The sequence below is a fragment of the Homarus americanus genome, unplaced genomic scaffold (genome assembly GCF_018991925.1).
Source record: "Homarus americanus isolate GMGI-L3 unplaced genomic scaffold, GMGI_Hamer_2.0 scaffold8148, whole genome shotgun sequence".
In the NCBI taxonomy this organism is placed as follows: Eukaryota; Metazoa; Arthropoda; class Malacostraca; order Decapoda; family Nephropidae; genus Homarus; species Homarus americanus.
In genome coordinates, this window is record NW_024721643.1 from 870,195 (window position 1) to 896,715 (window position 26,521).

Consider the following 26,521-nt stretch of genomic DNA (forward strand, 5'->3'; position numbering starts at 1 on the left):
TATATTTTTGGTCTCATTTGTTTCTGTTTGCTTTATGTTTGGTACAAAACAAAGAAATATGAAAAGACTTCATTCAAAAGCAAATTTCATCTGTGACTTTGACCTTTTATGATAAATATTTAAAAAATTTTAACAGCCTTGAAATCATTTGCATTTTGATAGTCCAGTTATATTTAACATTATTTTAGAGAATAACAGGTCTGCTTATCAATTGTGAACATATTTAGTTTGAATAAATAGACAGCTACATTAACATTTTCTATGAACCAATCAGCTATTTGTAGCTATAGACAAGGGGCGTGGCTTATGGGCCAGGTTAGCGTGGAAACACTAGAGCCAATGAGTGGGTTATCTAGTCCTGTTAAAACACACACACAATCTTTTCATACCACATTTGTGTTACATCTATTTAGAACCCCTTTATATTAAAATAAATATAGGTTTTGAGATCTATTTGGACCAAAAATATACTATATAAAAAAAATATTTTCAATTTACTTTTGATTGCACTACTGATGTGGTGTATCATAAATGTGCCTTTGGTATAGAATCTACAGGTGCATCATGTTGCAAACCTTTTTGATAAGTGATGTGCCACTGTGTTCCTCTAATAGTAAAATTAAATAAATAAATACAGTATCCCAAACTGCCCAAAATGGTTATTCCTCTAATGTGCATACCTCGGGTGCCAATGACCTTCATCCCCTAAAATTTCTGAAGTCTTTCACCAATGTTTTCGACATAGCTCTTCACTCCTCCCAGCGTCTACCATAACAAATGATCAATATACGTACTGTAGTTCTCTTGAGATTACATCTCAAAAGACTGAAAAAACAATTCCCACTTAGATTCTGCATTTATCTTTCAGTATCTGTAAAGATACTGTTTTTTGCTGTTCTAGACACAAGTCCATTAACACTGCACTGCTAAGCTGGACAGATGATTCATGTAGAATCTAATATTGTCATAAGCTGAAGACAACTGCCACGTGGTCACTAAGGATGTTTTCAGCAGCCTTTATCTTAAGAAACCTTCAGCACGATTATTGAAGCCGTCAGCTCTCGTGTTTCGGTAGCTTGAGTGGTCTCTGAAATGTATTAGTAATCGTATAAATATCACGTCTATAGCTAAAATTATAAGACTGGTGTTGCTCTATTATCTTATGGTTTTGTCCTACATATAATGCCATGATAAAGTACAAACTTCATCTAGAAAAAATTTTTCTACATTAGTTATAATTCCATCAACATAACCTAACTCTGAAACATCAACAACAGAGAAAAATGCAGGATTGATCCTGAAATCTCTTTTCTAGTAGTGCCAAAAGCTAAGTGGCTTTTGTTAATGTACAAGCTATTCTGGAGGTCTGGAGAGTAAACTGCCACATTTAACAGCTAGGAACTGTTCTTTTTGATTGCTCATCCCTCTGTTCCAACTATCTCTCTGGAACAGGGAATACAAAGCAAAGGATTGTCTCTAGAGGCAGGAAGTCAAATTAGTCAAATCTGTATCAAGTAGACACTTCATAATACCATAGCCATGGACTGTCATCTTGATTTCAAGGTAGATCCACCATTTTGGTTTAGTTTCAACTGACTACCCAAGAACCCCAAGAAGGAGGAAGATGTGTACCAATTGGCTATGGATTTTGCAAGAGGAGAGATTTCAGGATGAATTCTCCATCGTCAACTAAAAAGAGTGAAATGTAATATGAAGGCTCCAAGGACTAAGAAGATGAGCACTTCAGAGAAGTTAACTCAACTACTGTACATAGCAAGAAGAGGAGGTTACTGAAAGAATTCTGATCCTGTAACTCTTCTGTGCTGTATCTCAAAATCCTTTGGTTTCATCCTCAAACCTCAGGGAAAATAAGAGACATCAGCACCCAGAACCCAAGGATGATTGACATGCATTCACTCAGAGACCAGTCAAATAAAACCCTTCAAGAACATTTAAGTCAGTATCATGCTAATTAGGGCAGAGGAACAAAACAGAACCAACTAATCTACAGTACATTAATGAGATACAAGGACAATGAAAGATAAGGAAGAGAGTAAAGAGACCAACACTCACTTTGGTATCCGACTGAAAGTCAGAGAAAATCAATGAACATTCTTTGGACAAGCCAAAATGTGATGGGAAGATGGGCAAAATTTTTTACCCTTTCCTAAAAAAAGACCCACTGATGTAATATACTGTACTTGGTACAGTATTGTAGTACATATACTAAGAAATGTCTCAGTTGAGAAATTTGGCATTTAGTATAGTGGAGAGAACAGACAAATTGAAGCCCATTGATTTTGGACCCAGGAAAGTGCATCCAATTTCTTAAATCTCCTGAGATACAGATAATTAGTGATAATTTTACCTAACGAGTCCAATGAAGGACAAATTCCTAGGGAAACAATATGACAAAAGACCTGGAATCCACATCCACTGAAATGATATCGCTTGCTCCAAGCAAGACATCTGATGTAGCATTAGTGTCTATGTAACATACCCAGTCACAATTAACTAGAGGAGCTCTTCAGAAGTAAGGTAAAGCTAGAGAGAGACATTTACTTTTCATTTAAGTCAATTAGGAACTTTTCCCAAAAGGTTGCATAAATTTTGGAATCAAGACGGCAGTCAATGATTGTGGTGCAAAAGGAGTAACTGTACTGGCTAGATAGACATGGCTTTCATAAACACTTCTACCTCTAGAGAGTAACCATTGCTTCCAATCCATTTTGAAGAAGATAATTTTGTAAAAGGAAAAGATGCATGATTGCAAGATCAACCTCCAGTTGCTAGATGGGGGCTGCCAGCTGCCTGAGATCCCCAGATTAGTGAGTGCATAAATGAGCTGTCTGGCAGAAGGCATTAAGCTAGTAATTGATGTTAATTATTTACCTATGTGGAAGAAGGTTAATAGCAAAATACATTTTCACTCCAACACAAAAAAGTCCATTTAACAGTTAATTTAAAAATAAAACAAAAGTTTCACTTTTGTTTAATGTCTTTACCAAAGTTGTAACTAATGCATTATAAAAAGTTCTTCTCGTGTTTATTAACTTCCTCAAACACAAACATTTTGTTAGGTAATTTTAAATAAAAAAGCAAGCAAGCACATTTAACATTTTTAGTTCTAGAAATTCATGAGCAACTATAAACGTGACATGACCACAAGGGCCCCACAGAATGTGCAAATATCAGAGAACACGTACCTTGAGCACGGGGTCATGAATTTTGTATGAAACACATCAATAGGTGATGATATAAAAAATTCATTGCAAAATGTTAACCAGTTGCTAAGTTATAGGGAGACAAGAAATTGTTGAGGGACAGAAGGGGAAACAGATGTGGTGTCCCAGTAACAATCATGTTTTCAATGATGATTAAATATTATAGTCAACTTCCATCTTCACCAGTACATGTACAAGCATTATACAATGAAACCTCGTTAATCTGGATCACATGGCAAGCGTCTCTGAATCTGTCAAGCACTGTGTCAATTCCTGATCCTTCCACTTTTGGTTAAAGTCTTAGAGGTGTGTCAAATATCAGTGCTATTACTACACCACCTGAACCTTAACAGATTTTACAATCTGAATAGTCTGATAAAGAACTATAAGTGCAGATCTTTGAGATAGTGACTCAAAATGAGTTATTTAGTAGTACAGTATCTACTGTAGTATATGATACGTGTTAAAACAACTGCCCCCACACTACACGACCTTCAGGAGGCCTTTGGAATTAAAAGTAAGCACTTTAAATAAATCTCGTTTATGTGTTTTACATGTTTCTTTTTTTTTTATTACATCTCTGAATTTGTCAATTATTTCTGTGGTAGGCCATTGTGTTTTGAAATTTGCAATAATCTGGATATTTTGGATCCGGATCACCTTTCCCCCCGACTCATCCAGATTAATGAGGTTTCACAGCATTACATTTATAAGATAAAGTAATCCACAAATTTTTTTAATTTGGTATGAAGTACAATCATACATTAATGAAATTTTAAGTTAACTCAAGTATTGCATCTTGGAAATGGGGCTTAACTTTTGGTGCTGTGCCTTAAAACATGTACAGTGCATTAGTATATACTGAACTGTAATTTCTTTCACAGTTTTAGGTTTTAAAACAACTTATATTTCTTTTAGTTAGGTAAATATTGTAATTCAATAAAAAAATTTAATTACTGTATTACTAAAACTAAATAATTAAAGCTTGTAAACAATTTGGACATAGTGGTGGTTGATGGTACTTGAATTTGTCAGGTGGACGAGTGTAATGCACTGCAGCTGGCTGTGGTGCCTGGAGTACAATCCAACCCTCAAGATGAGCTTTTAAACAAAAATATATGATTTGAAAGGTGGGTAAATCTTCAAATTAAAAACAACAATATTTCACTCGACAAACAAGTAGTACTGTACTGCATATTCAGTTTGTAAATAGTGTGGAGACGGTGGTCAAGGTGGCACTATGGATGGGTGTGGTGTGTAACAACTGATGCTCCCGCTTTCCAGGCCAAGAGGGCTGGTGTAAGGGCCAAAATTGCTGAATTGTCTATGAAACCCTTATACAGTAACTGATATCAGGGTATGTCCTGTACATATTAATTTGTCAAGCATTTATGAATCATTAACTATGGAAGTGCAATTTTTAAGATAACTTTTCCTGAAACTCCAATGGTTTTTCATGTATTCTTTGAAGTCGTAACACATCAACCTCCATTTAATATACAGGTATTCCTCGATACCATAACTCGAATAACAATAAATGGGAAAACTGGGTTCAGTTCTCCAATGACAAAAATACTCCAACACCATACTCAAAAACAAAATTGGTTTACAAACAAGAAAAACCCTAACTGGTAATAAATAGTACACAACTACAGGTATACCACGAAAACCAACGCCCCTAATAACTACCGATTTGCATAACCGACGATTACATATATAAAGGAAACTCCCCGCAAGTTTTGTTGATACCTCGAAGATCCATCGATCGGGAGAGGAGCAGCAGGGCTGTTTTGAATTTGGCAGACGGTGATGTGGTGTGAACTGTTGCCACGAGAGGGCTATGTGCTCTTATTTACACTTACCATGTTTCTCTGACTTTGTTTTTTCGTTATTTTCGACTTCATGTGTTATGCAATCATTCCTAAATGCCCTTGTGATAGTTCCTCTCATACTGGGCAACTTGATGTGATGTGACAACGTGTAATAAGGGTTAATGATAGTGGCAATGGACCAGCAAAGATTGGTAGAGACTTGAACTTGCCAACCTAAACTATTTCTACCATCTTCAACACTCAATTTATGCTATACTTTGCCTATTTAAAGCTTATTATGCTTGCTTTATTTTCTTGCTTTACAGTGTGATGACAAAGATATATAAGGTTAGATGGGAGTTTTTGGAGGGTGGCTGGTCCCTAACCCCCTGAATTGGTTCTACTTGTATTCTAATGGGATTAATTGCTTTGATAACCATCGATTCACTACCAACGACTTTTCCCAGTCCGTATATGCGTCGGTTATCAGGGTATGCCTGTACATTATACTAACCAACATGAATACATAGAAACATATTAACCAGTACTTTTTCAAACAGCTCAAAAACACATGTAAAAAAAAAAAAAAAAAAACCCTCCCATTTTCATACTTAAGTTTCTTGACAATTTCTTTTAATATATTTTTTTAAATGAATAAAGAGCTTGAATGTTATCTTGGCAAACAAGCAACAGTCACAGTGGCATACCAAAAAACTAGAGAAAGCTACAGCTTCAAACATAAACAAGCTTCAAGCACATACATCATGAAATGAACAGTATTGAGTTATATAATGACCATATATCACATGTACTGTACTGTAGTTAGTGATTAGTGAAGATGCATTTAAAAATAATGAAGACAAATATAGTATTACAAAATAAATTATTTTTCAGTTCACATAGCAACAATACTTTAAAAATATATACCATACTGTCTGTATTTATTGAACAACTACAGTATCAAATTCTGTAGTTTAGAACCTCTTAATACATGACTCAACCACATTTTCCTATAATCACAATAATTCATAATTGCATCTATTTTCATGTGGCACAATGATACGTACACCAGTTATATGAACCAGTTGGTATTCCTGTTCTTCCTAACACTATGTTCAAAATTAAATGAACACCAGTAATTTACATCAATAATTACATAAAAACTTGACTGAATTTTAATAACAAACTAAGCTTAAGGCTTCATTCTTACATACAGGCATTCCCGTTTATGAGTGTCTGACTTTCAAACATCTGGCGATATGAACAGGGTTAAACTTGAAATTTACAGTACCTACAGGTATCTTATTTACCCAATGACTTAATTTTTACTTTCATTTATTGTGTTTGTCCTTCTATTTCTTTTCTCTTAAATTAATTGATTTTAGATGTACATCAAGACTTAGGTTATGATATAGTGGGATTTTAAACATTGTTCTTTAAAGTACAGTATGCATATAGCATGTGTTTCAACTTGCGTGCATTTTCGACTAAGCACATCCCCAGGAACGGAACTCGTTTGTAACCCGGGACCTGCCTGTACTGAACAAGTACAGTATCAGAAAGTTATATGAAGAGATAGGCCTAATCATTGAACAGAGAGGGTCCTTTCTTGTTTATGGTGGATAAATAGTGTAAACAACCACTGTAAATCAGTGAAATACCCCCACAGCAACTAATATTAAGTAGATATAAGACACTTATCTACACATTTATCCAGGAAGTACAGTACTGTAAATCTGATGAAGCCTTAGTGTGAAAAGAAAGGGGGGCTGTATGTTGAATCCTTCACAAGACATTTTGATTATAAGCAGGAGCTAACAAATAGATGGCATGAGTGCTGAAAAACTGTACTAATCAAGCTTAAGTCTGGGTACAAGTGTAAAACTACCAAATTGAACACAACTACTGTATAATAAGAGTGAAAGTCATGTCATGGTGATGATTTCACAAGGCTGCAAGCACTGTTTTTTAAAAAGTGAGAAACAAGGCCCTAAAGTTTTTCGTTTGTTACTCCACAACCACAAACCAATGTATTTCAGTCCTATTTTCGACCATGTAAGAGTAACACAAGGCTGCAAATCCAAGCTCTACAGACAGAACTCAACTTAGAGAATATGTTGGTACCAATAACTCCATTTCCCCTGCAGTGGTGCTTGCTGCCTTGTGCTTCCGAGGCCCTCATATATGTTCTCCTCCACCAGGTTGGCAACAGTGTTAATCTCAGGTGTTTCTTTTGTTCTGTATCATATTTTGTCCAATATTATCTGAAGAATTGTTAAAAGACAAAAAATAAATTCCAGCTTATAAGGGTAGGTTCACCATGACCTGACTTTAAGAAAAAATCAATTACTAATTAAATATTACAAAGGCCAAGTGGTCTCACATTTGTAGGATAGATTTACAAGTAAGAAGTTTAAAGCCAATTAATTATCAAGGTTGTTGAAGGTCACTGTGACCTATTTTCAAGATACTGTACAGTACAGTATCTCAAAAACATATCCATCCACAGTCGGTGTGAAACATTGAGACCACGGATGATAGATATTGGGACATGCATTAACTTTGGTATATAGTTTAACATAAGTAATGCATTGTGTATTTATTTTGGCATAATTAATATGTTTGGTTAACAAATGTAGTAGGATCAGTATGCCACAGAGCCACGCATACCAACCCTCCCGGGACATCACGAATTGCATGTAGCATTTCTGAAGTCATTGGACTCATCCTAGCAGATACTTTTTTGAGATACTGTGCATGTATTTTAGGGATCACCTGAAAAATATCTTCCCTAGCTTATTTCACCTGATGATTAAAATACCCTACCACTACTTGGGGGGCTGGGTTGGGTTGGGTTAATCTTGAGGAGAAATAAGCCAGGGGGTAATCTTCAGGTTATCCCATTTTAGAGACGGATTACAAAAAAAAAGACTGAAAGTGTAAAGAACATCTAATATACAACTTATTCACTTCTTACTACTCAGGCTACCATTCCATGATTCCAAATGTTGAAGTGTATTTTGCTCGTATGTATCATTCGAAAATGTATACAGTATACTCATTCATGCTCAAAGGTAGTGGATGTAGAATTACCGAACGTTCAGAAATAGGTCAAGTAACACTGCTCGGAAAGCCTCAAATCACATCGGCCCCATGGCTAACAATACTTTTTGGGGGGACTGTACTACAGTACTTTTAATTCATAATTCCAAGAAAAATTACAGGCACATTTGATACCAATTGCAGTTGGACACTAATGGCACGGGGAAAAGTCTCAAAGAAAATGCAATTAAAGTTGGAGATCAGCTGACTAATACGGGTCATTTTATAAACTTTAGTACCACAACCACAAGCTACCACAGCTTGTAAGATCTCATGAGGGTGTCACTGTAATCTAGCATGATTTTTCATGAGCAGCCCCACAGAACTGTTCTGTGCCCACAGGGTCTTTGTAGTACAGTACTGAAGCTTATATCAAAATACACATCTGCTCCATGGCAAGTACTGCCTTGATGACACAATTCCTGGAACAGATCCATAACTTTAACACCCAAGTTTCGGTTCCCGCCATAAGATGCACACTAATGGGGCTCTGGTTCCCGTCATATTACACATTACTATTTTGTGTTACCATTTGAATCTCCATGCTGGCCTGGCTAGATTATGTTGCCAGGTAGGCATTTATCTTTTGCTTTCTTATGAATGCAAGCCTCCCTTCTCAGTTTTTGTGATGGAGGAATCTCGTCCTTCGACTTTATGCGCCTCACCACGTGTCCCCCCTCCCAAGTGCAAGTGTAGTAGGGATCTTGACAATGAGTAGATTTGTGATCAATTGCTAGAAGCAGCAATAACAATTGCTAATACCCATATACAGTACAGTACTGTAGTTGCTTTAGAAGCCATAATGATACACTTGGGAAGCACTGGGGGAACCGACTCTTAACTACTGCCCCATACAACCCCCCCTAAGCCAGAGCTCATCTGTCTTATGGGGGTTTCTAGCTTAGAGAAGTCTGACTTATAGGGGTCTTACTGTACTGAAAGTACAAGGCGATTTTTTTTATTCGAGAACCCTAAATAATTCCCATGCGCTAAAAACTATATCAGTTAGGAACCAAATATTTTGCACAAATGTAGCCTAATGTTACAGTAAAATGTGACATGATCTTGAGAGTTATCAGGCATCACATGATTTATCATGTGACCCATCAATGGCGTTTAACGGTTTTCACTCGGTTACTTCGTGGTGCTCAGTGTTGTGAACGCCATGGTGTGACCGAGTGAAAACCTTTAAACACCATTAACAGACAACACAAAACACAAGTTTGTCTGTTTCTTTACTTTTTCCAAATTTAGGTAATACTGTACAGTATAGGGACCCAAAGTGCAAATTTTTTAATGTACAGTACCTCGTGTACAGAAGCATGATCCCTAGCTCTTCTTTTGAAAACCAGCAAAAGTTACTATCAATTTGTAGTTTTATGGTGTTCGATGAAATAAACTCTAGTAGTAATATCTCCGTTAACTGGAATGCCTCTTAACCGGAACTCTCCAATAGCCGGAATTGAAATTTTTTTGGAAAATCGTTCTAACCGTAATTTTCCAGAAAAATCTCGCTTTGCAAAAAATTTTCGAGGGGCACATTTTCGGGAAAATTCCAAGAAAATTTTCCCAGTACCCGAAAATTCTGGGGGTAAAGGAGTATTTTTCTGGGGTTGAGAGATGAAAATCAGGTGCATTTTCTGAAACTTCTGAGAACATTTTTCTGTTACCTGGAAAATTCCGGGGAGGAGGGATTTTTTCAGGCTTTGAGAGAGTCGTCTTGTTACCCGGAAATCTCTCATTCCCAGAAGTGCTCTGCACCAATTGTTCCAGCTAACGGAGATATCACTTACTGGGGTTCGAGATGATTTCGTGCAGATACTAATTTATCTCTGTCATTTCAGAAAGCTTCTTTTGTTTTTCCTTCTCAGGATTTCTGCTCAGAAATACAGTTCAATTCCATAGATGATGAATAATGATGAGTTTACAGCTATTAAATGTCTTTAAGGATGGTGTAATTAGTCTATGTTCGGAAAGTATGATATAAAAAAAGAAGGTACGGTACTCCTCGACTTATGACCTACTCGTCTAATGACCACCCAGACATACGACCGCCTGTCGTACAAATTTTTTTTCAAATTACATATTTTCGAATCCCGACGTTAGTGATCGCCCTGTGTACTGATAAAATTTTCGTTTGCAATTCCCTTTAAAATGGCTGGCAAGCGTAAAAGTGAGAGTTCTTCTGGTGCTGAGAAGAAAAAGAGACACCCATTTTAGATTTTCTATGTATTATTTTTGCATTTTCGACTTACGACCTGGTCGTCGGTCCTGTTGTAGTCGGGGACTGACTGTATTGATAATTATTCTTAATTTGGTAATTCATGCATTCCAAAATCATCCATTCAGTGTCAAGCAAACCCAGTCAGCTTGTACACGGCTAAATTTTATTATCAACAGTAATATGTGCATTGTCATTTGAGTGCTCTTTCCCCATCCTTAACCCCCCAGCACCAGGCTACAGTACTGTACACCCCCCAACCTCCCCATGCATGTGTATTCAAGAAAAAACAAAACAAAAACATTCTTACAAAATGGTCATGCATGACACACAGTAAAGAGAAACATGTACTCACTATAGGTTTGCATCACAGAGGCTAGGAAGAGACGCATGCGTGAGGCAGTGGGGTGATGTTGGCAGTACGAGGCACACAACACTTTTGTAGGCAGAATGAGGTACAGGACACCTTTTTTATTAAGTTATTACTACTGTATATACAGTACTGTAAATAGTAATAACATAATAAAACAATATCCTGTACCTCATTCTATCTACAAAAGTGTTGTGTGCCACATACTGCCAACCTCACCCCACTGTCTCACACACATTCTCAACACTTCCTAACCTCTAAGATGTCAACCAGTAAGAAATACATTGCATTTCCTTACTGTTTACATCATGCATGATCAGTTTGTAGGATTAGAATTGTTTTTAAGTGTTTTCTACATTTTCCAGAACATACAGTACCTGCATGGGGGGGGGAGTATGCCCCCCTTAGCCCAGTGCCCTCTAGCTACTGCTAGAAACATGAAGATAACAGTTCAGGGATAATGTACTGCAATACACTCAATTTGCTTCTAAATTATTAAGTTTTTCTGAATTCAAAATCAATGTTACACAGTAGCAAAAGATGTATTATTGGTTTATTTGTCAAAGAGAAAGAGTCTATTGCCTTTTCTATAAAATTGGAAGTGGAAAACCTACACAGAATATTGAAGACGTATACCTGTATTACTATGTGAAAGGAGAAAACCAAATAATAAATAAAACGTTTTCTTTTTTGCCATTAAAAGGTTAGATTTCACATTATTGCATGTGCAGCAAAAGGGAAAAATCCATTACATATTATAATAACTATACCTGTACAGTAATATTCTCAAGATTCCCCCACCACCATTTTCCCTGTTTAGCTTCAGAGATAAGTGACAAGATTTAACAGGGAAATAGTGAAGAGAGTCTTAGCAGTTGAGGTAATGTGATGAAAGGAATGAATGGACACTGTAAACATAAAAGTGGGCCTGTGAAATTAAGATATAAACTAAAAGATGTTTGACAACGATAGCTACAGCTACTCCTGTGAATGTACAGTCAGCAACAGAAGTTTGCCCCGAACCAACCTGCATGACATGAGGCGGCAGGTTATCTGGTAACACTGTAGGGGGGAACAGTTAACATATGCTTTAAATAGCTAGTTATTTATGATTTAAGATTACCTATGAATACATTTATTGTATATAATGTAATTAGTATCAATATGTAAATTCTGGGAAAATAATGTTACAGCATGCCCTTAAAATTCGTGGGGGCGAGGTTCTCAAAATGGCCGCGAATAGCCAAATCTGCGAAGAACATTTGCTGACGGGGGGTTACATTTTTGCTCGTGTACAAAGAAATGTATATTGTGCGCCCTTAAGACAATTATTTCTTAACCTGTATCGAATATAAGTGAAAATTATTTCTTAACTTGTATCGTATATAAGTGTGTGTGTGTGTGTGAGTGTGTGTGTTGACACACACACACACACACAAAACACATGCAAGTAAATAGGAATGGGAAAATCCTCTCATAAATTATCAGAAACAAGACAAATTTAGAAAAAATATGAGTCTACCCTGAAGTCAACTCCATGCTTTGTTATACAGTGCTTTAATAACAAATCACAGAGTTGACTTGAAGGTAGATTCACATATTTTCTAAATTTTGTTGTCTTGTTTCTGATTATTTGTGAAAGGATTTTCCCATTGTTATTTATTTGTATGTGTGCCTACACACACACACACACACACACAGTGTCCCCATGACCACGTGAGGTCCTTCATATCAACACCCTAGGACGAGTTACTACACCACGTGAACACCACACCACCCATGTCTTCATGACCACGAGAGATCCTTCATGTCAACACCCGAGGACGAGTTACTACATCACGTGAACACCACACCACCTGGTGTCTCAACGACCAGCCCACGCCCAGGCCATCAACTGTAAACTATATTCATTTGTATGTTCAATTCATATCCTTTCAGTAATGAAATCTTTTGTTAAACAACCCACCTACCCTATGTCTTTTGATGTAATAAGTCATTTTTGTCCACTGTATATTTTCAGCCTTCGGGCTGCAGAACTTTTTCAATAAACCATTAATAATTATCATTATTATTACAATACAGGTAAAAGAAATTCCTGTCTTTATAATGAATGGCTCCCTGTCCCGGCCACAAAAAATGCCAGCAACTTAAAAACTACCCTTAGACATTCTTGGGTACATACAGGGTGTCATCTTCGAATAATCGAGGTCCGCAAATAAAAAATCCGCGAATTGTCAGGGCGTACTGTATTGAGAAATATACGATAATGCTGCAGGGTGATTCATAACTGTAGAACAAGACGTATGATTAAAAGTATTGCTGATGCCAACGAGTTACTTTTCTTGCTTAATGACACATTCATTATAAAGTTATGTCATATACGTACTGTATTTCTCAATAACATTACACGTATTTTTCCATATTTTACATATTGGTAATACAGTAACTAAATTATATACAAGAAATGTACAGTCAACCCTCGCTTTACGCGGTCCCACATTCCGCGTTTCCACGTTTACGCGGTACCCTGCCAAAACCGGAATGCTCACATTCCGCGGTGCGTGTACCCCTTTACGCAGAGAGCTGCGCGAGCAGGGTGCGCACAAGGTCGCCCAGTCATCAAAACATTACCGAGTTCTTCACCCGCCACCCACCACAGCCGGCCCAAGTCAGTGATAGTGATAATTATAGTGAGGATTGGACTTATATGGACTTTGAGGGGTTTGACAAAGAGGCCCTGCAAGCCTCTGTGGTGGATAGTGATACAACTGATACAAGTGATACAGGCGAGGGCCAATAATCTGCCCTCTGCCTCCGAACCAACCCCCCATCCCGGTGTGCCCAGCCATCTTTTCTACAAATGTAAGTGTTAAAAAAACCTAATATTATTGATATTTCTCTTAATTATTTATTGTGTGTGCATACCATCATCGAATTAAGAAGTTAATTTTACTACAATGTAGGTATTGTGTCTGAAAAAGTGGAGTTTGGGGGTCGGCCCGGTCTCTATTTCAATTAATCCCATATGTTATGTTGTTCACTTTACGCGGGCCGCCGTGGGTTGAATTAACCGCGTAAAGTGAGGGTTCACTGTATTCTTATGCAATCTCTAATCATGAATCTTAAATGAGTACCGGTATAGCCATATACACTCCTTGCCATTGCATTATGCGCGAGGTGGCCGATGGGAAGTGATCTTTACTGAAGTGTCTCACACCCCTCCACACCGGCCAGCTGGAGCTGAGGCAGGCATTGCAAGTCTGGCAGCGGAGGGAGACTCGAGGATATGTCAGCCAGCAATCAAAACGTTCATCAGTTGCCCGAGTAAATTTTGTTTACGAAGATTTATAGGTTTACCCCCCCCTCCCCCCAACAGTGCCCCTGTTTATTGCCACAACGCCTGTTGTTTCTTTGCTTTTTTTTACCACAATGGGCATGATGAAAGATTTAACAAAAGAGTAGATAGCATCAATTATTAGTCTGCATAAAGGCAAGAAACCTGTAAAGGAGTAAATACCAAGAATTGTTGGTGTGAGTGAACGTTCAGTTCAGATTTGGATTAAACAATTTCGAGATGACGGCGGGTTGACAATACCAGTGCATAGCGGACAGCCAGGGAAGGCTCGAAAAACTTCCCAACGCACGTTGACTGTTCTTAGGAGGCAACTTAATGCTAATCCACGCCAGCACGGGAATTGAAAGAAAAAACCCTGTACTTCTAGATGAGGTTTCTGTAAGGACCGTTCACCGCCACATCGATGACGACCTGCAGTTTTGCAGCCACCGCGCACGCAAGAAACCACTCCACGCCCTTGTCCGAAGGCAGACTAGGGTCGCCTTTGCCAAGGCTAACGCTCAGTGGGATACGACCAAGTGGCAGCATGTGCTGTGGAGTGACGAGGCAACATTTTCTTTTACTGGAAGTCGTTATTTTAATGTGATTCGTTTGACCCCAAGTTCACTTTCAGCACAGTTAAGCATCCTGAGTCACTAATGGTGTGGGGTGCTTCTCGTACTTTGGAACTGGTGATCTTGTTGTGCTACCTAGGAATGTGATGATGAACCAATTTAACTACTTGGAGCCGCTTTGTGATTATTTGCCCGGGTCTTTTGAAAAATGCCACGCTGATGTGTTTATGTAGGATGGTATCCCATGTCACACAGCAAAATCTGTAATACAATGACTTGTTAACTGTCAGGTAGACTTCATAAGTGATTGGCCAAGCAATTTGCCCGACCTTAACCCGATAGAAAGTGGAGCATTATCAAGCTTCGTCTGCAAGGCAAGCACACAAATACCGTCCCCAAGCTGGAGGCAGCCATTCGTGAGGAGTGGAATAATTTAGACTGACAAATAATCCACAACTTGGCCGAGTCAGTTCCTTCACGCCTGCAGGAAAAAAGGGAGGCCTATAGACTACTGAAGTTTGTTAACTTCTCAGATTAATTTTTTATTAATATTTCATCTTGTTTATATCCGGCACGATCCCGCGCATAATGCAATGGCGAGGACTGTAAAGCAAATCTGTCAACACTTTCCCATACGTACAGTGATACCAGATCACTTGCCTCATTTCAAGCAGGTTTGTTCAGGATGAACTTCTGTTGCTGAATGTACCCACAGAAAGGGAATTACTGGGAAAAGGAAATTCTTGTTTTTATCCTTCAACTCCCACATTTGAAGTTCCATGGAAGACCAGGACCTGTTCACTATAAAGTAAAAAAGAGAATCCATTATAACTTAACTTGAGGTTTAACACAAGACATTGAATCTGTAAGTTCAGTGATAAAAGTATTTTAACAATACAGTATTAATGATATTTATATCACTGATGACAACAAAAGATCTATTACTTTCACAGAGACAAACTACACAAGAGCAGTTGAACAACAGTACATCTTCCTGATGTAAGTTGAACACATTTTTTCATTCTCCAAGGGACATAACTCCTGCTTAATGTACAATATTCACACAGACATAACTTTGAAGAGACTACAGCAGTCATACTAATGAAAGCACACAGCAAATGTCATACTTTTTCTGGTTACGAGGAAGTTGATATGAAAAATCTGCAGAGACAACTTGAATGCTAAACCTGTCACTCTATCAAGTGATTCTTTGTCTCGAATATCATGAAAGGTAATTGTACTAAATCAAGTATATATAACTTAATATACAGGAATATCAACTTTGAGCTTGACTTTCTATCATTATAATGATAGCAATAAGGGAGATAAGATAATCCTCACCAAATTTTGTTGCAGTGAACATATTTTCTGAAAACAAAATTTTGAGAGTAAATTAGGGATGGAAGTACTGGTAAGTTCAAATTCCAATAGCAAATTTTCCAGAATAAATATTCTAAAACATAAAATCTTTCATCCAAAGCCATTCCGAGTAGATGCAATAAAAGTGTTTCTTAAAACGATGTGCTAAGCAAATTAATTTACCACAGGGTTCTCAAGTACCTCAGTATGAGGGCACTGAATAAAAAAAGGTAGGGAAGTTAAAATATTTATATAATGCACTGTATACCCAGTTTACAACTCAAGCCAACACGTTACATCAACATTTCTGTAAGAAGTCACAACAGCCTCGCATACGTCCCTCTACTCTGGATTTTTCTCATACCTTAACGACCTTCACATCAATTAGTTTGCATTAGAGGGCTGTGAAGTACACTGCCTGTGACAAATAAAAATCAATTTAAGTTCCTGGTTAAAATCTTGAGACTGGGCAAATCTTTATTCAATACTATCTTTAAATAAAACAAATAATGGCCATGACAAATATCCCTTAATGAAATTTACATACAGTAAACTAGACTTAAAAATTCATGACTTGGCAATCAACTTTAACTTTTATTTGCCTCAAATTTCCTTTAGGCTGGGACTCGCATAATGATAAAAAAACAAGAATTAAATTTAACTTCCTGCACTGTACTGTATGTTGTCAAATGACTTAAAGCTGGCAAAATTAATTAAATTTGAAGACCATATCCTTCTTCTTGACTAATGGTACAATACACACCTACATTGTACAATCCATTCTAATAGATTTAAGTTAAAAGAACATATCACCAATAATAACTTATATTTAACTCCAAAATATCTTAAGATTACTTTTACTGTAATTTAATGAAGAAGTAAGGTTACCTGCCCTTAGTAAGAAAGAGTAAGCCTATGCAAAATGTTGGGTGACAAGACAAAATGAGCACATATCATAGTTGGTCTAAACTCAAGTATAAAAACACATTCTTGGGTTAATAAAATAACAGGTTAATTCAGCACACTAAAGCAAAAGTTTTCCAAGCCCAAATTACTGGCATCAACAGACTCCATGGATATGAATTTCCTGCACTGCTGGCCTTGAGCACCTCTCAGTGAAATATTTAGTGGGCTCTTGTGCAATCATCCATACATTTGTGAGAGTCTGTATATGTATAACAAGGAGCACCACTCAGGGAGGAGGAGGAGGAGTAGGCAGAGGCAAAGAAGGTGTATCATGTAATAAAAATGAAATTTGCCCTAAAAAGCACCATTGAAGGAGGAGGAGGAGAAAGAAGCAAAGGCAAAGAAGGTGTATCATGTTGTAATAAATATGAATTTTGCCCCAATAAGCACTACTGAAGAAGTAGGAAGTTATAATGAAAATGAAGTCTCTCTTTATTGTCATCTTCCGTGCTACACACAACCAGCCTACTGCACCGAGTCACACCTTTATAATCTTGCTTTATACAGTATATGTCATCAAGATCCCCTACTACTAACTGTTGTGCAGGCTAGATGAGTCCTCTACCCTTAAAATAAGATAAAATTAATTACCAAAGAACTCATGTGACAAAATCAGTGACTTGATGTTTTCATGAAAGATTCCCAGTACTGATGTCTTTTACTGTATGTATAACATTCATAGCCTTAAAAACCTCAAAAGCTAAATAAGACATATCTTAACTGTACCATAAACAATATTAGGCCATAAGGTAAGCACTTTTTCAAATAAGGCCTAAACTGGAGATTTAAAAGAAAAGAAAGGGTGAGGGTTTAAATGATCAGGAAATACAGGACAAAATCCCAAAAGACACCTTTGTGGTTTAAGTACAGTACAGTTTATAGTGTATATGAAAAATGGTTTCCTGAAACATAAGCATTAAGAATGTAACCCCAAACTAATAATAATATTAAGCTTACAGTAGCAGCATGACTGAGATACTTTGTCTCAAAACATTCCACCCAAATTTATGTGATTTATTAACTAGATTCCTGCCACCTCTAAACATTATTGAAACTACAAAAAGCTGGCTTCTTTAACATATACTGTATATTAAATACAAGCAACTTCATTTAACATGACTGAATACTGCCGAGTCTTCCTCATAATTAACTGTGGGATTTGTTTTAATTATTTTTCTTACTTTTTTTAATTGACTTTTTTTGGAAAATGCCAGTTTGTGGGTTTCCTGATTTGGGACTTTGCACTGTACAGTATTTTATAAAAAAGTGTAAAAGATATTACCAAACAAAAGGGCAAAATAAGCTAAGGTAAAGAACCAAATTAATGATTAGTGAATTAGGTAAAAATTATGTACAGTATACAGCAAATGCTATAAACCATAGTACAGTACAGCATCAAACAAATAAAACAATTTGAGATACCTGAAGAGGGATATAAAGTAAATACAGTATTTCACTTCTATGTTTCATTTCAAATGGTAAGCATTCAGTCAAAACTCACAAAATCATTATTTACTAATTGCTACACATATGGCTGGAAAAGCAAAAAACAAATATTGATTATGATAATGAAATTCCAAATAAATGCAAGAAAAAGTTAGCAGCAAGACTTTGAAGTGTTTATTAGAATAACAACACACAGTATGTAAGGATAACGAAATAATAACAAAGTGGTTTACATAACTGGACAGGAAGTACTGACAAAGATGATATAATTTTGGGGGGAACACTATAAACTTAGGTGAGTACATGACACTATTGGTCCCTATATTCTTTCTCTTGCAAGACCTCCAGTTCCCTCAGTGATAATACTCCTCCTCACACTCCCTTGTATCACCCATCCAGTTTAACATTTAAATATTAAGTGTTAGTAATACAGTACAATATTATGCCATGCCCAATATATCTAACTTTCAAAAAATAGAAGCTAACAAACTTTATGATATTTTTTTACAATTTGCTGGATAACATCAAGTTGAGTTAGCTTAGTTTCTGGCAGTGATGATGTGAGCGGCTGCCCAACACAGCCAATGGCTCCTGTCAACCACATCTGGTTTTGGGTTTTAATGTGCATCTCTTAATTTGGGAGCTAAATAGTTCCAAATAAGCTATGGCACTCTTAGTAATACGGTTTTCATAAGAATTTACCAGGTATTGTATTGATGTTTTACCACAGCTTGCCTTTCTTTCCTCAGTACAGTAGAAAAAATAAAATAAAAAATAAAAAACCTAACATGTAATTCGTACCCTCCAAATACGAAATCACTCATAATTTGTAATGGTCTGCTGTTACGAAATATACTGTATATTAAATTTTTTTTAATATTGGTAAATTTTAAAAATATTACGATACACTACAGTATATACTGTACAGTACAGTACAAGTATATACAATATTTATAAAATTTTGTGACAGTACTATTTGGTAAAATTTCTGATTATGAGTGACATTTACAAATTATACTGTATATGACACGTCACCACGTGGCCATGGGATGCGACCACCCGCCTCAGTCTAAACAAGTGTCGGTCACGGTCATTTCACATTCGTCAGTCACGGTGTGCACATCTAGGGTCTACCGCACAAGCTTTTACCACTTATTTATCCATCACTGCCCTGTGTTTTGAACCATTATGTCTGATATTCCTAAATCTGGTACTTTACTTAGAAAAGCTTAAATTTTAATAGGGTCAGTTAACAAAAAAGTACTGTTTTTTGGGTTGTGTCCTCATACTTCGTAAAACCTCATATTTCACAAGGACTAGAGCCCCTAGTATTTCGAATTATGGTGTTATTTTTTTACTATACATCACACTGCCCTTATAAACTTTTTACTTACATCCCAAAACCTCACGTTTTACATCAAAATGTACCCATATATATTAATTAACTGTACTGTACTATATTTCAATTTCCTCACCTTTATTTTATATAATTTTATCATATATTTTGGACCATTCTTATCAGATTTTTAGTTTTGATTTTTACATTTTGTATAACAAAGATTTAAGCTCTGGATAAGTTGGATGTTATTTTAAAAAGTTGGGTATTGTGCCTGATTCAGTCCCCTGCGTGCCCTGCTGGTGAAGAATGCTTGCACCCTCTGCCTTCTAATATTACTTCTCAGCTTCCTTATATTAAAACTTTACTAAATGGCTCTACATGTATGTACAAATTCTAAACTTACCCTATACCTATACCATAATCCCTTCTACTGATAATTCACTTACTATTGTAATCATAAATTCTCTTCGTCCTATAAACACCCAAATGGCAAGACAGGTTATGAAAAGTTTAGAACATATTAAAAAGTTGGAAACAATATATGCAGATGATGTAAAAACAATGGAGGACTCAATAAAGGAGTTCCAAACATAAGTAGTAACTGATATAGGTAAAGGTTGGACGAGATTATCAATAAACAGAATACTGTAATACCATAATGTACTTGAGACATGGTAGTCAGAATAAGAACATGGGAATACAGACTGAGAATATAACAGAAATGAAGAGTTTAACTACAAAATAAATTGAGTGACAAATCTGTGTAGAAAAATGTACTGTAAATGAGAAACTGTACCAGTAAGTACAGTAGAGGAAGGTGGAATGAGTCAAGTTAAAGAGAAGCTGCTCTACAGGAGGTGAGATACAGTGGGTATGATGGTACATATTGTTGTTTGCACTCAAGAAGTAGTGTGTATACAGGAAAAGGACTTGGCAAGTTATGGAACTTTTACTACACCAGCTATATCACTTACTTTCCTCAAAGAATACCATTATTACAATAGTGCTTCATTCAATGATTTTCTTGTTGCTACGAGGGAAACCAAATTGTTTCACCTGGTTGATGTAAATTCTATAATGGAAAGTGGGAACAAAAGAAAGGAAGACTTTTCTTTGGAAATTTTGTGACCCTTTAGAATAATGATAAAAACAAAAACCAAACAAATTTCTGAATGAAACACAGTTCAGACATTCCAAATTAATTTTGCTGGGCAGCAAATCTATTTGGGGGTATTCTTAACTTAGAGCATACATCACCTATGTACAGTACATGACCACAATTGCAACTTGGCACAGATATATTCTCACTCACACAGATGCACAGAGTATGATGGTTGTCTCGACCTCTTCCCCCCCCTCCCCCCAAATCTCCTCACTCCCAAGAGGGGGGGCTGGAGGATAGAGACATCAGTGCAGGAGGTCATGCCTCATGGGAGGGCCAGGTTTTCGCAGAAGGCTGGACGCGGAGTGGGTGTGCCTACAGGAGGGTCAGTACAAGAAGCCACATGGGTGAGGAAGTGCAAAACATCCAAAAAAAAACACAAAAATCATACAATTGTGAGTAATTAAGGTTTATAATGTTTATCAGTGCAACGCATAATGATTCATATTTATTGAAACCTAACAAATAGTGCATTTCCTTTTTTAATTCCAAATTTTTTTATAATAATCTATGCAGTCAAGTTCTTACCAATAATTTTGAAAGTTATATTGTTTAAATCTTCAACAGAAAACTATATTAATCAAAAGAAAGGCAAGCACTTGTCAAGCATGCAAAGAAAAGCAAACTTGGTGATTTAACACGTGCAGTGTAATGGCTAGGCACTATGTAAAACAAATGACAAAATGTAAGTGATTATCCAAAATGCAGTTTATAAGTGACTGCACAACTGCTCTTCTCAAGATACTGCAAAAATGAAAAATATCCACAACAAGACATCTTACAATGTCCACCTTCCATTTAAAAAAAAATAAAACAAAATGAACATAAATTTTTTAAACACAAACTAACATGGGTAACTTACTTCAGAGAATCATTGTGTGTTTTGTATTCCATGACAGTGTTGGGTGGAAGGTTGAGGACTCGTTTCAGTGTGTCACGGATTCTTCCTGTTGTTAGTGAATCTTGTGCAGTTCTGTTCCAAACAGATATTATGTCCTCCTGAAAAAGACAAAAAATATATATTATGCTATATATTCAAATAAAATAAATAGGATAAATATTCAGTATTTTCCACACACACACAAATATTATTATAACAACAATCCGACAGGGACTGCCAAATAAAATCAGGATATATATGGATGAATAACACTTTTTGTCAATAGCTGACCAATAACCTCTTTATTTCTAAGCTTGCCATGTTAAAAAAGTTGTCTCCTTTCTGCCGGACACATCTACTGTACTACAGTCTCAAACTAATACTTTGACTTTTAAAACTATGTATGCTATGTTTCTAAGAATAGCTACCAAGATAAGATTATATCACATGATAACCAGAGGATCATATTCTTACTATATTCATCATCATCATTGTATTGTAATTTTCCAAGCTTGGTAGACTATCTCACTTAACCACTTCACTATGGGTGTCATGGTCACAGTTGTACCAATATTATATTTATACCTATGTATTCATATTATGCTCCACCATCCACAAAACATGTGTAAAACTAATGAGTTACCCCCAAAGAGAGACTTTTTTCCCTAGCGAGAGGTACCATTCATTTTCTCTTAAAAGTCCTGAAATACGCTCATACACTGTAAATTTAAATTTAGGAGATAACCCGTATGAGTAGCCATAAGAGTTGTATGCCTACCATGAGGAGAAGCATTCAAGACGTCTCAAGTATATGTTGAAAGCTTCATCTATCTTTACGTATAGTGTAAATTGTGTCAAGATGATGTGTTCTAGCGGCCGGGCAACAGCTGGGATTATTGATCTGGTGTTCGCAAGAGAACGAGATGAGAGTTTGCAACTGAAGTTATGTCTTATTGATCTGCGGGCCTCAGAGAATCAGATGACTGTATTGATAGTAGTGTTATCTTTGTATTAAAGAATCTCATTTATCTTGAGGGTATACCTCAACGGGCAAAAATCTCTGAAAGGAAACCAGACCCAAGTGAGAACCGGATGCAGTGGTTAGAAGCTATGCCTACAATGTGATTGCCAGCCCATGGTACTTGTGATTGATTTCTTTAATGCATTGCAAAGCTTGAACACCGATCAGATTCTAAGAGATAATCGTAGAAAATTAATATAAGCCCATAGTACTAATTTTCACAAGCCAATGTGTATCGTAACGGAGGCCAATAAATATGTCTGTGAAATTCCTGAATAAGTAACTCAGTGGGTATAACACAGAGTTCCAGCCAGGAGCATTCACTCTCTCCTGATTAAGTGCCTACTCTCTGTGTAACAGGTATGTGTAGTACTTTGTGTCCCATCCCATCATATTAAATGAATTTAACTTAGTTGGACTTTGTTTGAATATACAAGTACAAGTAATCCAGTAACATAACTTGAGTGTCTTTAGTGGTGTTCATGCTCCATTAACTTATACAAGATATACAATGTAACATTAATGTCACCACATTCTCTCCTAACTCTTAAGCGCCAACTCTCTGTGTAACAGGTGACTAAACAGACCACGGGTGGTCACTATGTGCCAAGGATGATGTCCAGCATCAGTATGGAGACAGATGAAGGCCGTTAAAATCTGATAGTGTCGTGTGATGAGGTGGTGTGGTGAGCTGAAGTCCATATGTACAGCCAGCCATCCAGAGGAGGTGGCCGGTGTGTATTTGCCGTCCACTTGTTGACAACTCAAGTCTGAAGTGGACACGGCCAGCTAATAAGTACTGTTATGAGTCCACAACGATAAGTAGTTTATTATTGGGTATAACATTCATCAGTTTGACCCTGTATGTAATCTTTCCAGTTGTATGGGTGTCTGGAGTTGAACATGTGTGTGAGGGTCGCCACTTTACTTTTCGTCGATTATAACCAAGTTACACAAGGATGCTATGATTCCGGGTGCTATTGGAGGAGTACGTTGGTGCTATTACTAAAGAGTCCTGTTAGTAATTAAGAGATAATTTCTCAGGTAACCTGTAACGGTGATGCTCAAGTGTGTTAAATGTAAGAGTATAATGTTGTGTGTCATTATAAAGTAACCAAGTAATGGTGGATGTTGAAAGTTGTAACTAATTGAGAAGCACAAAATGAGTGAATCCATGGAGATGATCCTTGTAGTTTTGTATTAATGACAGTAGTCATAAAACCTAACTTCATTTTAATAAATCATCTTTACTGTATATTAGAGGTATCATTATCCCTGCAGTATTTTACCTTTATTTCTCCCCATATCTTGGTACCATTAATTACAATGAATCCACGTGACCTAGCCCTCGCCATGCTACCACAGGTTTAAGAGGTTAGGAGGTATCTGTATGGGAAGTAAAATAACTAAGAAATAAATAACAGAAGGAATTAATAAAGTAAGAAATTGAAAGACAGAAGTTGAAGTAGAGAATAAACAGAAACAATTATCAAGAAATAGAGAAAAGAAAGCAAAGATATAACAAGGAAAGGAGAAAAGTAAATAAATTGATTAAGAAAGAATATAAATCCAACCTATATAGAATTGTATGGGAGCAGTAATCTCAAAACGCACGCCCTTATATAATGGCGACAGTGGTAGGATAAACTCCCAACACGGAGATGCCACTTTTAACATTGTATTTGGGTAACGGCCGACAATTTTATTCAGCTCCGAGGTGACTCCATACATAAGGGGTTAAGGTAAATCTAATGCTGGAAACTTCTGAAATTTACTAGAGCTTTGAACACCAGTAATGAATACTAGCACCAATACCTGTACAGGTACATACCACCGCTGCCATTCAAATTCTGTACTAGCAAAGCCTTTTCCTCACACATTGTTGAAATTGAGAAATCTCACCTGAAATCGCACAGATATGACGGCACCACAAATCTCATCACCAACCAAGAACTGTTCCCCTAGCATGGCCAAGATCATATTCTCCCAACAACGCGACGCTAACCCTTTACGTAGCCGCACAATCCATTTTCCTCCATTTTTATTTGCCGAGTCCTGTGGAATATAAAGCATTGGTTAAAAAAATTATGGTGTACAAGTCTTAAAAAAAAATGAGGGGAGGGGAGGGGGGGGGATTAGCCCACCCTGGAAGAGGTCACCAACCCATATCAGGACCTAACAGGCAGGAAAAATGAAAGAAAAAAGAAGAGAACCATAAATAAATACAGTAGTGGAAAAAGATAAATAGAGAGAAATGATGTATTGTATATGCTTTGTTGTCAAAGTAAGAGAAACAATGGAGACCCTGCAACTGTGGGTAAATGATGTAAAATGTCAGTCAGATCAACAACCTGGGATTTGGTCAAAAATTTTGTGGTGCCATAATGGCAGCAGGGTCTACCATTAGACAACACATTATGTTTCCAATATCTTCCCAGGTGATAGTACCTCTGTGTTTGACAGCTGCCTACTACTTCATTCTCCTGTGGGTGTGTGTTTATGTTTGTAAAGACGATGCTCATAATGTGTCTATGGACCCAAAAATCTGTATCATTTGAACCCTTGAACAAATGCTAAAACATGTACTGTACACTGTACAAATATTCAGGTGGGTTGGAGAGATGTGTATCTTGATAATCCACACGAATATGTGCAAGACACAAATAATATTCATTGATTTTTTTACCAGTCAATAATAACCAATATTCTAAAGTCATTTAAACATTTTATATTACAGTATAAGAGTTAATCATAGCTCATAACTTTACCTCCCACATGGGCTTTATTCCATCTTTAAAGATATGTATGTCGGAGTGTGAGGTAAGGTGAGCTGGCCGCACTAAGTGGCTATAGTGACCCCAGAACTGTTCCACGGAGGCAAATCTGCAATACAGTACAGTAGACAAAAACTATAATATTAAAATACTTAAATATAATACTCATGCCAAATATTAAAAGTTTACAAAATGAGTGACTTCAATACAATTTAGTCAGTCAAATGTTTAATACAGTACTGTATTCTTAGACCAATTTTCACTGGATTCATCAGTTGTGTATAATGAACATAAGCATATCTTGTTGGTAAATTACTGTGGCATTTGAGTAACATTACATGCATTTATTCAAACGCTTGTTACTATACCGTACAGTAACACACTGGGAATAATAGGGAGGGTAATTTTAACCAAATTACAGTACTTTCTTATTGCAGTACAATACTGTACTTTACTTCTCTGCCTTTTCTAGGCCTTAATCAAATAGAATTAAACCTTATATATTATAAATTAGCAAAGAAACTTGTACCTACCTTCCTATTAACTGTAGATTCTGGTCATAATTCTGTGTTGTCGCCTGTTTGCCCGGTGCTCGACGACTAAACCAGATGCAGTAGGAGTACTGAAGTCTGTGTTCCCCGGGCTTAACTTCAAGTGGTGGCTGAGGGAAAAAAACTTTGTCTTAGAAGACAAGAAGTGTAATCCAATGAATGTTGCCAATACTGCACCAGAAGTATGATGAAACATAAGCAGTTAACCTTCAAACCAGTAATGCATGTACAGTATACAAAAAATGTGAACACAAATATACAGCATTGGCTTTAATGAAGGGAGATACTAAATGTGGAAGCATGGGGAAAGGAAACACTGCATCCCTCAGATCACCTGAAGAAGGAAGCCTAGCTTATTTCACTTGAAGAATAACCTCCACAAAACT

General features: G+C 36.7%; 1 protein-coding gene across 8 annotated transcripts in view; it reads right to left on the bottom strand.

Moving 5' to 3' along the window:
* Positions 1 to 227: 227 nt before the first annotated feature.
* The window catches only part of LOC121861785 (eukaryotic translation initiation factor 4E type 2-like), a 56,649-nt gene continuing 30,355 nt past the window's right edge, over positions 228 to 26,521 (bottom strand). For 2 of the 8 annotated variants that reach the window (XM_042359691.1, XM_042359696.1), the window contains 5 exons: positions 26,118 to 26,245; positions 25,579 to 25,693; positions 24,713 to 24,865; positions 21,772 to 21,908; positions 16,231 to 21,224 (listed from right to left, as the gene is read on the bottom strand). In XM_042359691.1, coding sequence (XP_042215625.1) covers positions 21,155 to 21,224; positions 21,772 to 21,908; positions 24,713 to 24,865; positions 25,579 to 25,693; positions 26,118 to 26,245 — 603 coding nt within the window. In that variant the 3' untranslated portion in view covers positions 16,231 to 21,154. The other 6 variants (XR_006088093.1, XR_006088092.1, XM_042359692.1 and 3 more) reach the window with 6 other exon arrangements.